The sequence below is a fragment of the Arachis stenosperma genome, chromosome 1 (genome assembly GCF_014773155.1).
Source record: "Arachis stenosperma cultivar V10309 chromosome 1, arast.V10309.gnm1.PFL2, whole genome shotgun sequence".
In the NCBI taxonomy this organism is placed as follows: Eukaryota; Viridiplantae; Streptophyta; class Magnoliopsida; order Fabales; family Fabaceae; genus Arachis; species Arachis stenosperma.
In genome coordinates, this window is record NC_080377.1 from 31,005,853 (window position 1) to 31,022,266 (window position 16,414).

General features: G+C 37.6%; 1 protein-coding gene across 1 annotated transcript; it reads left to right on the forward strand.

Annotated features, from left to right (window-relative positions):
- The first annotated feature begins 10,164 nt into the window (after window positions 1–10,164).
- Window positions 10,165–11,105, forward strand: LOC130951823 (late embryogenesis abundant protein 6). The gene is made up of 2 exons (XM_057880595.1): window positions 10,165–10,251; window positions 10,812–11,105. The coding sequence occupies exons 1-2, from the start codon at window positions 10,165–10,167 to the stop codon at window positions 11,103–11,105; spliced, it is 381 nt and encodes a 126-aa protein (XP_057736578.1).
- The last annotated feature ends 5,309 nt before the right edge of the window (window positions 11,106–16,414 follow it).

A 16,414-nucleotide genomic window follows, 5' to 3' on the forward strand; every position in this document is an offset into this window, starting at 1 on the left:
CCCTGGATGAGACAAATCCGGCCCACGTGGCCATCAAAAAGAGGTTCCATAGACGGACAACAACTGAACTCCGGGATTTAGTTTATAACTGTCATACGGCAACTGAATCAGATAGGATGGAGTTCAGGAGATATTTTCTACTCGTGGTAATGAAAATGTTTCTGTGTTCCACAACCCAACAGGTAATTTTGCCATGGCACATTTACCCCGTATTGGATATTCTGATATGAAAAGATTCAACTGGCCGTTGCAAACTCTAAAGTGGTTCGACACGGCAGTTGAGAAGTATAAGCTCAAAGGGAACAAAACTTGTGAGGACTGCATCTTTGTCATGCTGGTAGGATGTATTCAACGAATATTAGTAAATTGAGCATGCCGTTTTTTAATGTAGAGCATAACTTCTACCCTTCTTATGTACATATACTCTATTTTCAGCGGTTGCAATACGGTCAGCTCGACAACTATCATGAGAATGAGCCATGGCTTGGTGCGTGGACCTCGGAGAGTTTGGAAAAAGAAGGCACAATATATTATTTCCGATGTACTCTTTTTTTTTTCTAGCGATCGATTACTCTATAACTGTATGTCAGTGTATGTTGCTTATTACAGGAATCATGATGTTTCTTTTCTTTGCTATATGGTTCTTTCTAAATGTATATAAAAAATCTGATGTGCGAGGTAGTTGGCGATGACTTTGCATGTTTAATATGTGAATGGTTTCTTATTTTTAGTGTTTCTGGTTTTCGTGTTAGTGATGCTTGTGCATTCGGTTGAGTTCATTTATTCTCCTCATGTGTTAATTCAGGGGCGCCTCTTGACTAGAAAGGGGAAAGTGAAGAGGTACAAGGGCCGTCAGCTCAAGATGAAAGGACGAAAGCAGCAAGAAAAGCACCACAAAAGCGTCGATGAAAAGCTTTGGTGGCATCAAGGGTAAGCACGTGTTAACGACTTAATGTGTTAACAAACTACCTTCATTAGTGTTAATTTGGTTCACGCTATTTTTATAAACAGGGAAGCTCCGTCGTAGAGAGCAAGCAGGAGGCAATGGAAAGACAACCAACTGGAAGCACTAGGAATCCACCTCCAACTAAAAGAAGCTCATGGTGCGCGGATAGTTCAAAATCTAGCCAGAAAGCGAGTATACGTTTATGGTTGTGTATGGATTAAACTCTGGACTAGTTTAACTAATTTCAGAAGGTTGATTTCAATGTAATTGGATGTTTCTTTAATTCCCATATTCAATTTGCATAAAGCAGCTGAGTAGGGCAGGTAGCAAGAAAAAGGGGGAGGATATAAAGGGCCGTCCACATAGGTTGAACCCAAAACCATCTGAAGAAAAACATCTCCTAATAAGCACTAATGATGATGATGACAATGAGGCTCTTGCTAAGAGAGGATGCTGATTGTTCTCCCGGGGAATTGAACAACAAAAAACAAGTGTCGGGACCCCCCGCACCTACCTCAACCAAGAAAACACATCCCATGAAACAACTGAGTCCAGAGATCCCAATGCAGGCACACTCGCCATAGCACTAGTGGAACATCAAGAATGAGAATTCGACGGGCAAGTTTCCTCAGCAAAACTCTTTCATTTTAAGTCTATTTTTCTAGTTAGTGAATTAGGAAATGTATGCATACAAAAGTTACTTAATTCTAACCTTCGTTGATTTTGACGTAGTAATCTTGATTTATTGTCGATGCGAGACCTGAAGAGCATATGAATATGGGAATACCTTGAGCAAATGCAGTGCACTACGCCACTCCAGTCCGTGATGCCAACCACTCGGTTTTGCAGGACACCTAGTCCACCGAGCCACCGGGTTTCATCGAAAAAGACGCAGATGGAAAAGAAACCTACCCAGTATACTTATATAAAGGTGCATCCCTTGCTAAAGGGGTGGAAGCTTGATGAGGATGATGAGGAGCGAGTGTGAACATGGGCTGCCAATGCGTTGTTGGGGGAAGACCAGGTCGTGGTGTCGTATGAAGGAAGGTTGCATTTAAAACTGCTCCGAGAGGACCTGTGCACACTGCTGACCCGTCGCTGGGTCAATAGCAACGTAAATAGAACATACTTAGACTTTGCTATAATGAACGGAGTTCTTAATAGATATGATCTCTCATAAAGATGACACTAACTAAGTTAAAATTGACCGTGCAGATCGTTCAGTGGATGTGTTTCACCCTTAATGACTTGGAATCATTACGGTTTAAGGATGACTTCTACTGTATTCCTCCAGGAATTTTGGTAGGCATGATTTTGTAGATTTTTAGTGGTTAAAATTTGTGTACTGAAATTAAATATTACTGTTTCAACAAAAAACGGTGTTGCTGAAGAGAAACCTGGATTCTTTCAGGGAGGGCCCTACCGTGAGTTATGTAGGGCTGGGTCCTTAGTTTGGTGCTGATTTCAGATATTTTGACAAGGCAGCGGCTTCCTTGAGAAAAATGGGTAAGTCAGTACGCTAGTTGAATACAAACTTTATGGTTCTTGCCTCTTATTCTACAGCAATAGGAACGAACTAACGCAAGCATGGTACTGTTTATATACGGTTCTTTACCACGTAGTGATTTGTACGTGGATGTTGCTTATGATATGCATTAGGGTGTTTCTTTTCATTGTCAGTTGGATGGTTCTGTGTGTGTTTCTGAGTTATTGTGTCTCAGGCACATGTGATTGCGTGTAATTAATTGAGATGTGACTACCTTGTGTTTCCTTAGATATTTTGCAACTTGTTTCGTGTGTTAAGAATTTTATGACTATCTCTGATTAGTGATGAACTTGTGGCTATCTCTTGTACACTAAGTATTGCATTGCCTTATTATAATAAACACTGTACAGTTCTTGCCTCTTATTCTAGGTGTTTGATGGCATTTGATGAACTAATACTTGCATGCTACTATTTTTGATATTTTTTGTTAACAAGGCAGTGGTTTCTACTTGGATGTTGCTTATGATAGGCATTAGGATGTTTTTTTAATTGCCGGTTGGATGGTTCTGTACATCTTTCTAAGTTTTCATGTTTTATCCACTTGGGATTGCGTGTACTTAATTGACGTGTGACTAGATTTTGTTTCCTTAGATTGTTTGCAACAGGTTTCATGTGTTACGAATTTTGCGACTATCTGTACTTATTGCCTATTATTATAGGTTTCATTGTGCTTCCATGTCACCGTTTTTATATTTTTTGTTTACAACGCACTGGTTTTTCCCCGTCTGTATCGATCGTTATTGGTGGTTGTATGCCTTTGAAATTCCTAAAAAAGGTTGTGGATACTGGATAGTATGTATTCTGGAGAGTACAATGATGGCATGTCGAAAATACATGCTTATGCGGTAAGCAAATCTCTTCCAATTAATGCAGCAACATCCTAAGTCGTAAAAAATATAGTATTGCTAAATTGTAGTTGGTTTCCAGGGGAGAATTATTGAAGACATAGCTAAAGTGTCGATGCCCGGATACGAGCCCACGGAGAACAGCCTAACTCATTTCTATCCCAGCATCCCAAAACAACATAACGGGTCAGTTGAAATGCTGCTTATCAACAATCTTACCAGCAATTAAATTGATAATGATAAAAAGTCTCATGGTTAAAAATAATATATCCATTTGTGTATGTAGCTGTGATTGTGGTGTATACGTGATCAAGTTTATGCAGTATTGGTGTCTAGATAAACCCTTCCAATTTTGGGACAAGGTGAATTGAAAAATTCCATCACAATTAAGTTGTACCTCTTTTCGATCTATTTATTTCTCGCTTCCAAAATTTCCCGTTCACAGGCGTTGTTTCCATTCAGGTTGTTTTGCAGGAATTCCAAAATGAAATTATACTAGACATAGTGATGGGTCCTCATAATTCACTCATAGAAAATGCTCTAGAGGGATTGGACACACATCATGTGCGTCGCAACCAGCCAAGAAACAAGACTAAGGCGGTTAAATCACCATTCACAGCACCAAGCACGAAGACCATGTTGCAGCGTGCGGGGTTACCCATGAGAAAGCCAACTAAGGGGGGAGACAACGGAAGAAGACAGGCGCCTAGCTAAAACTCATGAAAACGTGGATGGTGCATCTAATAGGAAAACTGATGTTTCTTTGTATAGCGAATTGGATGGTTCTTGTTATGTTTTTTGACTTGTGAGCATGCAATGCATTCACGGCTGCATGTAATTTATTGAGAAGTGAATGTCTTTTGTTTTTTTAGATACTTTTCAACAGATTTCGTTTGTTAAGGATTTGTGATAGTCAAGTAATTAGATCTCAAATTATGGATGTCTTTTGTTCATTAAACAATGCATTGTATAATTATACTATTCAGTCTACTCTGATCAGTGTATATATCCAATTTCTTTATTACTACATATAAGTGGCATTTTGTTCCATTAAGATGTTTATGTATTTTTTGTCCTTGTTTTTTTATTATTGTAATTGTGGGGTTGCTGGTACTTTAAGCATTGCACTCTACTCGGCAGCTTCATTTGTGTTAAGCATTTTCGAATGTGCATAATTCATTGAAAAGTGAATGGCTCTTGTTTTTTTTAGATATTCTACAGTAGGTTTCATGGCAGATGTAATCCACTAGTTTTTGGCCAACAAATAAGGGACACTTCGTGATCTTAAAACAATAACAGTCTCATAACCTATAATAATTGATAATTAGATAAAAGATAACCACAGTTTTGCCTTTATTTTTTTATTGAATACATCATACCAGTATCAATGCAAGTGACAAAGTAAAAATAGTCAGAGTTTATTCAGTTGTATATAAAGAACCAAGAAATGTATCTAAGTATGAGAAATAACCCACACTAAAAAGTGTACAACCAAAAATTAAAAGATAACTATCCATGCCGAAAAGAGTTCAACAGGGACATGAATCTGCCACCATCTGATGCATTCCAAGTAGTAGAATCCTTAAATATTTCATTCATAGGACCATGATGCTCATTATCTGTCTGAAGGTCAACAACATCCTACAAGATGCACAACACAAAAAAATAGAACAGCATATAGGGATCAAAAACACCGTGCAAAAAAAAAGTGAAATATACCTTGCTTCTAGCACATACCGGATGCGATTTCCTCTTCTTTTTTTGCATCGATTTCTTAATTGACTTGTCCAACTCTGCTCCAAGTCTCTTACTCTTCAGCCGTCCTTTAGTTTTATCTCTTGAGGGTCCCTGTATGTCATGTTCAACAGCATCACTCGTGCCCTGTGTGGCCATTGTTTTCTGAGTAGCAGCTAAAGTAGGGATGGCAAGCGGGGAAGCCCGCCCCGCCCCGCTCTGCCTAGTAAGGCGGTCCTAGAATCCTAGCCCGCCCCGCATAACTGCAGGCTGGCGGGCTGGCGGGCTAATCCCGCCAAAGCTCTTTTTTTTACTATTAACTACTAAGTAATATATATAATTTCACAACCATATTAATAAATTTATAATTTCTAATGGCATAAAAAATTATATTTTTTATATTAACAAACATTAAAGTCTTTGTAATTATAAATATCTAATAAATATAATTATAAACCAAATTTTCATTCAAAATATAAGTATAAATATTCTCTCCAAAGCAAAATAAACATAATCCAAAACATAATTATAAATATTGTCTCTAAAATAACATAAACATAATTCAAAACACTCAATTTTTATCTTCATACTCTTGTAAGTTAGGTTGGGAGAAGTTAAGTTTTGGCAAAAAATTGCAAAAATACCCCCTCACTAAAAAAAACCTTAGCCCGGCAGGGAAGCCCGCCCCACCCCGCCAAAGCCCGCCGAACCTCGCGGTTTAAGCGGTGCGAGTTAAGCAGACTTCTGCTATTTGGTGGTCCCAATTTTCCAGCCCAGCCCGCCTTTTTTGGCGTGTTACGCGGGCCGGCCCAGCGGATTTAGGACCATTTGCCACCCCTAAGCTAAAGTAGTGGAATGCATGCTGGCACAATAATCATTCAACTTGGACTTTGCATCTCAAATGGTAGATTGCAAGATGGCTGCTTCCTCATCACAACCAACAAACTCATAGGCAATGTTGTAGAACTCTGAACACAAATCCCTGAACAGGTTGTGACCTTCATTGGTCCGAGCCACATCATGGCTACTCTTGACGTAGGTGTGCTTGCGGATGACGTTCTTACTCCACCGAGGAAGCATATAGTAGCTCGGTACTGTGTCAACTCTGTAGTATGACCACACAGTAAGGGTGTGACAACACAATATACCAGTGGATCCAAACTTGTTTACTCGCACCGAACCTTTTGACTCAATGGGTTAGACTCTACTATGAAAGTATGGTAGACAGGCTTCTCCCAAAATACCTTCTACTCATCCACTCAAACAGACATTGTGTCACCGTATTGTTTAGTTGATCGAATCACATAATCGGTTTTTTTTCTTACCTCCAACTAAAGGATCCTGAATATATTAATGGTGTATTCCTGCTGAAACTGTCTCTCAATGCCTGTGCTCCCTATTCATGGAATGACTCCTTTCGAGTCCGCACGACATCATCTTCCAGCTCCTTTTGCTCCTTGTTCCCTAGCACATTGTTGTATTCATGGACGAACTGAACCAACCCACTCTTGCAATTCATAAACCCCCCCGTAAAATGTGTGCATACTTTCACTCTGCTGTGTACTCCTCATACTGGCCCAAAATTTACTCTTGAAGAATATTGGAACCCACTTCCGTCGATTCGCATAGAGGTCTGCAAGAATAACAAAAGAAAAACTAAGCATATGAGTGTTGCTTAGACACAACATGATGACAACTTCATGAGGTCTGATAAAATAAATAAAAAACATCCACTAACAAGGTTAAATAGAAAAATTGACTACACCTCAAAAAAAAATGCACAGCAACCGACTTAAACCGGCGAAACTACTAGTAGTGAATAAATAGGCAATATGCAACCCATACACGGGGGTTAATTTAACGACCACAGACCTGCTAACCATCTGTTCTGGCCTAGGTCAAATTCTTTGATGAATCCAGCCCAATCAACTTCAAAAGAGTCAGCAGACCGAGAATTCCACACAATGTGATTCATCTTAGCATTCAATTCTCCGTACGTAGCATACCCTCCGAGCTTGAATTGTGACTTCTTTATTTTGTGCCAGATGCACCGTCGGTGGACAGTATCCGGTAAGACCTTCCTAATAGCACTGGCCATGACCTTGCACTGGTCAGTGATGGTCCCTCTTGGTGCAGTCCCGACGTATCTCACCCATTGCGTGAACACCCACTCAAAACTAGGGATCTCCTCGCTCCCAAGTAAAGCACAACCAAGAAAAGTAGACTTTCCATGGTGATTTACACCGACAAAAGATGCAAACGGTAGACCATGCCTGCGAAAACACCAACCATAAATGAGTGACAGAAACACAAATTTAAAAAATAACTACTTTTGCAATTCACCAATAAATATAAAGACCCGTTTCTTCTATAAGTGGTGTCGAACGACACCACATCTCCTTAATATTCAAACGAAGCCCTGCACCTTGCATCTACCTAGAGTGCGCTCCTGAATTTATTAGCATCACCATCATCAATGGCATAAAAAAAGTTGGGATTGATCTCCTTCATTCGAACGAAATAATTCATCATCCCCTTAAAGTCCTCATTGTCATCGGCACATTGGAGTTTGCTTGTGATGTAATTTCTAACATCATTTTCTGAAAAACTCAGGTTTGAAGACCCACCAACCTCATTTGCCAGTGCTAGATACGTCTTGTTGGGTCTTATTCCAGCCTCGTCGTTATCCGTAATGATGCACTTAGCATATATGGTCAACTCCTGGTACTCATGATTGTGGACAACTTTCTTAGCCAAACAGGGGTTAAAATGCCTCAATTCTAATCTAGACACAACTCAACTTTTCTTCTCCTTGTCCAGCATGACATACATCCTTGCTCTGCATCTCGTGGCTATAATTTTGTTCGCTCGAGTTGCTGCGTTCACCCTAGACTCTCGATAACCTTCTCGCGTGAAGTGAATAGATTGATTAACCAGTATCTTTGATTCCTTCCGCATCTTGTCGAAATTTGTGTTCCTGATTTTAGTAACAAACTCAACTTTCTTTGCATAGTTTGCATAAAATTTCTGTGCCAGAGGCAACGGACCAAAACTCATTCCTATGACTGGGATTTCCTCTTCACCGTTCCCACTATGATCTGGCAACTGTAACGTCAATACACAAAACTAGATACGAATCAACACTAGCACTAATACAATAAGTATTTAATACCAATTCTTAGCATACTTTAATAATATATCAACTAAATATTTCACTATACCCGAATTTTCCAAATAAATAAGCTTTTTGAACTTTAAAAACATCTAATTAGCATGAATAAGAAACATTCACATAGCACATTCAAATCTCGTGTCTCGAGTCCAACTCATCCTTTCTAGTCACAACGACGTCGGTAATTTTGTCGACCTTCAATTAAAGACACCGGAAAAAACTATTATTAAGTTAAGATCCTTCCTTACTATATAATGCATGACTCCAATAAAAAACATCAAAAAATATTGCAAAACTAATCTGGGAGTCAAGCATAATTTGATGATGGCAATTCTTAGGATTCGAACATGCTGGGTAAGTATTTAGTAGCAATTTTAAGCATACTTTGCTCAACTAAATATATCACTGTACCAGAATTTTTTAAATGAATAAACTTTTTGAACCTAAAAAACATCTAATTAGCATGAATAATAAGCATTCAAATAACACATTGTCATAAAATTTCTTACAACGTAGGACCAACTTATGCAACATACCTTAGTCCCCTCTTGCTCTTGAATAACTACTTCACCCATACTGAATTCTTCATCGCCTTGGGTTGGATTGATCAACGTACTAATCGATCCGCCTTCCAGAGTTGAAAACGCCATGGAAGATGCTCTCTTTCGGAAGTATTGCACCGCACCCTTCTCTTGGATGTTTGATTGGAGGAAGTTGGCGCCGCTGATGTAACCAAGAGCGAACCATGCACCGTAGCCGCCAAAAGGGATATAGGGTGAATAATCGGGAGCGTAGACTTCACTTGAGAATGGAGCGGCGCTTGGATGATCCGATGGAGAAGGTTGGCGTCGTTGATGTAACCAAGAGCGAACCATGCACCGTAGCCGCCAAGAGAGAGAGGGGGTGAAGAATCGGGAGCCTTGTCTTCGCTTGAGAAGGGATCGCCACTTGGATGGTCGGATGGATGAGGTTGGCGCTGTCGAATGGTCGAATGGATGAGATCGACGCCGTCGAATAGATGAAATCGGCGCCGTTGATGATATGAATAGAAAACCATGCACCATAGCCACCAAGAGAAAGAGAAGGTGAAGAATCGAGTTTGATTTCACTTCTGTGATTCCAAGAACAATTTTTGGAACATATCACTCAAAAGCTGATTTTGAATTAACAATAATTAATAACAAATATTATAAATTAAAAAAGTAAAATTAATTAAGATAATTATTATTAATTGAATTGTTCAATTTTTGGTTGATTAAAAATTAGTTCCATGTACTTTTCTTTTCACATATTATGCCAAATCGATACATTTGAAAAATCAACATATAGTTATTTTCTTATGCTAATATCTTAAATTGCTTTATAGCAGGTCTAAAAGTTGAGATAAATAATAATAATCACACAATTGCAATTGAATCCAAAATCCATACAAAAATAAGCCAATTCATGACTACATTGTAAGTTTGTAACAAATACAATATTCAATTCTTAAAATAAAGATCACATTAAATTATCAGATCAGTCTCTCACTAATTTAATAATAGAAGAAAGACTTTTCAAAAAAATATAATAGAAGAAAGAAAATAATAACAAAATAATAAATGAATGTAATAAAAAATTGATTTGCATCAATAAAAGGTAAACAAGAAATTTTCATATCTCCTCCAATTTCTGAAAAGGGATAAGTTCATAATCTCTATTATTAAGCAACGCAACGTGGCGCGCATTAGATACTTGATGGGCATAGCATTGCTGCATGTTCAACAAGTGTTGGCTGCCGAACGTTCCATCCTCCCAGCAGCTATGTGGTGTCTTCGCTGTTTTGTATCGTCTTCCCTTTCTATGACATGCATATAAATCGAGAATGAAGAAGCACCATAGCCATCTTTGTTGATTGAAGCTCAATAGAAGATACAGAAAAATGAAATCTTCAAAGGAGAAGCTAAGCAACATGGCCAGTGCCGCCAAGGAACACGTTGACATCTGCGGAGCCAAAATTGACGAGAAGGTCCTCTCCATTTAATTTCTTTTTCGACTTTCTTTCTCGACCTTACCCGTTTGATTAACATCGAGCAGAATTACTTTCTGCAGCAAACTCCCATTGATGTTTTACCGACGACAGCAACTCTAATCATTTTCAATTAAACAATCATTTTAATTGATTTATCATTTATTTGATGTTAATATTTTCTTTTCGTTTTTATATTTTTAATCTTTATTTGATGTTAAAAATGTCTTTAATTTTCGTGTCTTTATTCCGAGTCTTATTATCAGTACTCGGAACCAAACGGCTTTTAAAGGGCCAAGCTCTTCCCCGTGAGAAGAGGAGAGTGAGAGAGTGATAAAGTTAGATATTAAACACATTATAGTATTCACCCATAAAGAAAATTACAAGGTGAATGGTAACTAATTCTTATTTTATTATTTTATCAAGTTTATATCCTGGCATTGGTAAAATGATAAAGTTAAGAGATAAACACAATATTCACATATAATGGAACTCACGAAGTCAAAGTTACAAACTAATACAAAGTCAATCATATTTTTTTTCTGTTTAAAATAGCGCAGACAGAGAAAGCAAGGGCACGAACAGAGGAGGAGAAAGTGATAGCACATGAGCGCGCAAAGGCGAGAGAAGCAAAGGCAAAAATGGAGTTGCATGAAGCCAAAGCCAGGCATGCAGCCGAGAAGCTAAGCACCAAGCAGGCGCACCTGGACCCTTCCTCGTTTGGAGCACACCATCAGCAGCCCCCAACAACAACGCACCAGCAGCCATTAGGGTCTCTTGCAACGCCTGCTGGAGGAGTCACCAATCCTTCATATCCATTGGGAGGAAATCATCATATCAATAAGCACATTTAGATATATGTGTATGTATACGGTTATACTTAGTTATTCCCCCCACTGATGGCCACTACTACTGTTTCTTTGCGTGTTAGTTTCTGTTTCTGGTGGTTCACGTTTTCAGTTGTTAGTTATCGGATATGTAATGTGGGAGCGAGGGGCGTGTTAGCTTTCTTGTATAGTTGTATGTACTTGAGAACAGTTTGTATCTCCTGGTAATAATTTTTGGATCATAATTTGTGAGAAATGTTTCAACATGTTTTGCTTTATTTGTAGTAAATTGCAAGTACAGTTGATACAAATTGTTGGATTTTTATCTGCAAGGAGAAAGTTTACTCAATTTAGTATTGGGTGAAGTAAATACTGGCTCCATATTTCATAATAAGTGGGTTAGTTTAATACAAAGAAATAAAGGAAATAAAGAATATTTTGATATAATAGTACAAAAATATTTTTGTGATGGTAAGAATTATTTTCATATAAAAGGATATATTTTGATTGATCTAATTAACAGCACATTTATTTTATTTTTAAAAATTATATTCTTAAGAATAAAGTTTTATTAAAAATTATATGTAGATATTTAAATGAGACATTTTAAATTTTAAAATATAAATAAAACATTGCAGTAATATCATTTTAGAAGTATTATAGATTATTAGTTTTGTATTAAAGTGAAATGTGGGTGGCAAACGGGTGTGTTTTTGTCCTGTTTCTTCTTATAATAACTGACTTGTATTTTGCTTCCATTTGTTAGAAGTAAAAAGTTGAGGAAACATTTCAGGTATGCCTTTGTACTTTATTGGTATTTCAGTGTGTCGTGTATTTTTAGGTTTTCAGTTTTATATTTGTTGTTCATATTCTAGACCGAGTTATAAGGTTCGGGTTGGACGATGACGAAACGATCGACCTGTTTTAAGGTTGGTTCGTCACCAATTTTTTCATAAAGAGTTCGGCCAAATTATTATAGAGGCCCAACAGGCCCAGAGTAGAGGATTACAGTTCACCTGAAGGCGGTTGGCCAAAAAATAGGTTATCTCACCCACAAAAAAGATAAGATATGATAACAAATTTATCTCGAGGGAGGTTACTCTACACTACTATAAATACATTGGCACACCCAAGTATAACTGATACTCTAATTCTACAAAAAACATATTTAAAGCCCGTACTGACTTAAGCATCGGAGTCTCTTGCAGGTACTATCACCCTCCGGTGACCAAAGTCCAGCTGCATCTCACATTCCAACAAGTCGGGCACGGCAGTAACGATAAGTTCAGAAGATCTCGTCCGAGATTGACCTCTAGCTTCAGGTAACTCCCAAAACATTGGCGTCGTTGCCGGGGACCTAGAAGTCATCCAATCACCATGGCAAGTAACCCCTACCAACGACCTTAACTCCGGATTGGATGAAGGAACGCCACTTAAAAACACAGATGCCACACCAAAGGACACGCACCAATCCAAGAGAGACAAACAACCTTAAAACACTGAAATCCTGGATGCCATCCGTGAACAGCAGGATCGCCTCAAACAGCTCGAACAAGAAGCTGAATGTCAATGAGAAGCTGAGCGAGACCTCTGGAGAGAAACATGACGATGTCGAGAGTTAGAAGACAAGCTCCAAAAGCTCGAAGCCGACCTCAAATCCAAGACCTCCCATCGCGAGGATAACCCTTATAAGGACCAAAACCCGTTCACGAAAGAAATCATGAAGTATCTCTATCTTTATTTTATGTTTTATTTATCTTTTAATCATTAATCCTCCATAATCATTTGAATCTGCCTGACTGAGATTTACAAGATGACCATAGCTTGCTTCATACCAACAATCTCCGTGGGATCGACCCTTACTCGCGTAAGGTTTATTACTTGGACGACCCAGTGCACTTGCTGGTTAGTTGTGCGAAGTTGTGATAAAGAGTTGAGATTGCAATTGAGCATACCATGTTGATGGGGCCATTGATGATCACAATTTCATGCACCAAGTTTTTGGCGCCGTTGTCGGGGATTGTTTGAGTTTGGACAACTAACGGTTCATCTTGTTGCTTAGATTAGGTATTTTTCTTCAGAATTTTTAAGAATGAATTCTATAGTTTCAAGGTGATATTTTCATCATCACCAAAGCTGATTGATTCTCATCAATTTAGCTCTTGAATGCAATGTTCTGCTGAAACTTGGCTAGCCATGTCTAATTTCTTTAGACAAAAGCTTTAGAATAACATTGCATGATTCCTGGAATTCTTATTAAAAATTTTGAATCTCTTTATTTTCTTCTCCATATAATTTTTGAAAAAAATCCAAAAAAAGTACAAAATCATAAAAACAAAAAATATTTTATGTTTCTTGTTGAGTCTAGTGTCGCATTTTAAGTTTGGTGTCAATCTCATGTTTCTGTTCTTCTTGCATTTTTCGAATTCATTCATGTGTCTTCATTGATCTTCAAGTTGTTCTTGATGATTTCCTTGTTCTGATCTTTAAATTCTCTTGTCTTGAGTGTTTTGTTGTTTCTCATATGCATTCTCATTTTGTTAGTGTCAATAGTATACAAACTTCTAAGTTCGGTGTCTTGCATGCATTGTTTATTTGATCTTAGTTTCATTTTGATTATTCCTCATTATTAAAAATCCGAAAAATTTTTAATTTGTGTCTTTTCAAGTCAATAATACAAAGAATTGAAGATTCAGAACATTCAGCAGAGGAATTACACAGAAAAACTGGGCGTTCAAAACGCCCAGTGAGGAAGAAAAACTGGCGTTTAAACGCCAGCCAGGGTACCTGGCTGGGCGTTTAACGCCCAAAAGGGTAGCATTTTGGGCGTTAAACGCCAGAATGGATACCATTCTGGGCGTTTAATGCCAGGATGGCACAAGAGGGAAGATTTTGTTTTAAATTCAAATTTTTTTCAAGTTTCCATAATTTTTTAAAATCAAATCTTTTTCAAATCAAATCTTTTCAATCATATATTTTCAAAATCAATTTCTTTTCACTTTTCAAAAATACTTGCTAACAATTAATGATTTAATTTAACATTTCAATTATGTTGCCTTTTCTGTTAAGAAAGGTTTAATGTCTGAATCATATCTTTTAAATTTCTTGTTAGCCAAGTCATAAATTTTCAAAATCAAATCTTTTTAAATTGTTTTTCAAATCATATCTTCTCAATCATATCTTTTTTAAAACTATATCTTTTCAATCATATCTTTTTATCACATTTTTTTCAAAATTAATTTTTCAATCATATCTTTTTGATTTCTAATTTCAAAATCTTTTTCAAAAATCACTTTATTTCTTTCCCAATCTTATTTTTCGAAAATTATTTACCTTTTTTTTCAAAATTTCTTTTAATTAATTCACTTTAATTTTTGAAAATTTCTTCCCTTCTTCTCACATCCTTCTATTTATGGACTAACACTCCTCGTCAATGCACAATTCGAACCCTATCTCTCTTGATAAGTTCGAATTCTTCTACCTCCTCCTTCTATTCTTCTTTTCCTCTGACATCTCAAGGAATCTCTATACTGTGACATAGAGGATTCCATATTTTCTTGTTCTCTTCTCTTTCATATGAGCAGGAGCAAAGACAAAAGCATTCTTGTTGAGGCTGACCCTGAACCTGAAAGGAGCTTGAAGCAAAAGCTAAGAGAAGTTAAAGCACAACTCTCTGTAGAGGACCTAACAGAAATCTTCAAACAAGAAGAACCCATGGCAGTCGAAAACAACAATAATGCCAACAATGCAAGGAAGGTGCTTGGTGACTTTACTGCACCTACTCCCGACTTCTATGGGAGAAGCATCTCTATCCCTGCCATTGGAGCAAACAACTTTGAGCTTAAGCCTCAATTAGTTTCTCTAATGCAACAGAATTGCAAGTTCCATGGACTTCCATTGGAAGATCCTCATCAGTTTTTAGCTGAATTCTTACAAATCTGTGACACTGTCAAGACCAATGGGGTTGACCTTGAAGTCTATAGACTTATGCTATTCCCTTTTGCTGTAAGAGACAGAGCTAGGATATGGTTGGACTCACAACCTAAAGAAAGCCTGAACTCTTGGGAAAAGCTAGTCAATGCCTTCTTGGCAAAGTTCTTTCCACCTCATAAATTGAGTAAGCTTAGAGTGGAAGTCCAAACCTTCAGACAGAAGGAAGGTGAATCCCTCTATGAAGCTTGGGAAAGATACAAACAATTGATCAGAAAGTGTCCCTCTGACATGCTTTCTGAATGGAGCATCATTGGTATCTTCTATGATGGTCTGTCTGAACTGTCTAAGATGTCATTGGACAGCTCTGCTGGAGGATCTCTTCATCTGAAGAAGACGCCTGCAGAAGCTCAAGAACTCATTGAAATGGTTGCAAATAACCAATTCATGTACACTTCTAAAAGGAATCCCGTGAACAATGGGATGAATCAAAAGAAAGGAGTTCTTGAGATTGATATTCTGAATGCCATATTGGCTCAGAACAAAATATTGACTCAACAAGTCAATATGATTTCTCAAAGTCTGTCTGGAATGCAAGCTGCACCAGGCAGTACTAAGGACGCTTCATCTGAAGAAGAAGCTTATGATCCTGAGAACCCTTCAATGGAAGAGGTGAATTATGATGTGCGGAAAACGATCCGACACAAAATTCACCGGCAAGTGTACCGGGTCGCATCAAGTAATAATAACTCACATGAGTGAGGTCGATCCCACAGGGATTGAAGGATTGATCAATTTTAGTTTAGTGGTTGATTTAGTCAAGCGAATCAAGTTTTGGTTGAATGATTTGTGTTTAACAGAAAGTAAATGACAGTAAATGTAAAGGGGGGAAGGGAAAAGTGCAGTGAATTAAAGAGCAGGAAAATAAACTTGCTGAATCTTAAAGAACAAGAAGGTAAATGACTGAAACTTAAAGTGCAAGAAATGTAAATTGCAGTAACTTAGATGGCAAAAAATGTAAATTGCTTAAATGTAAAAGGGGTTTGAGGACTGGGATTGCAGAATCTAAACAAAGAGAAAGTAAATTGCAATAATTAAGAGAACAGAAATTGAATTGGAAGCAATGAGGATTCAAACAGAAATTGAAATTAAAATACAGCAAGGTTCACAGAAGAACCAAAAGTAAATTGGGATCTCAGGGTTCAAGAGACTAGGTAGCAGAGCCTAGATCTCAATTACCTTCCCAGATCCAAGTTCTCAAAGCAATTGACAAGAAATTGAAGAAGAAATAGTAAAGAGAATTGAAATTGGATTCAATTATGCAGAAAGTGATTAAAGGAATTTTGAATGGAGGTTGAGACAGAATTTCCTCAGCTCTTCACACCCAAAATTCAAAACAAGAAAAT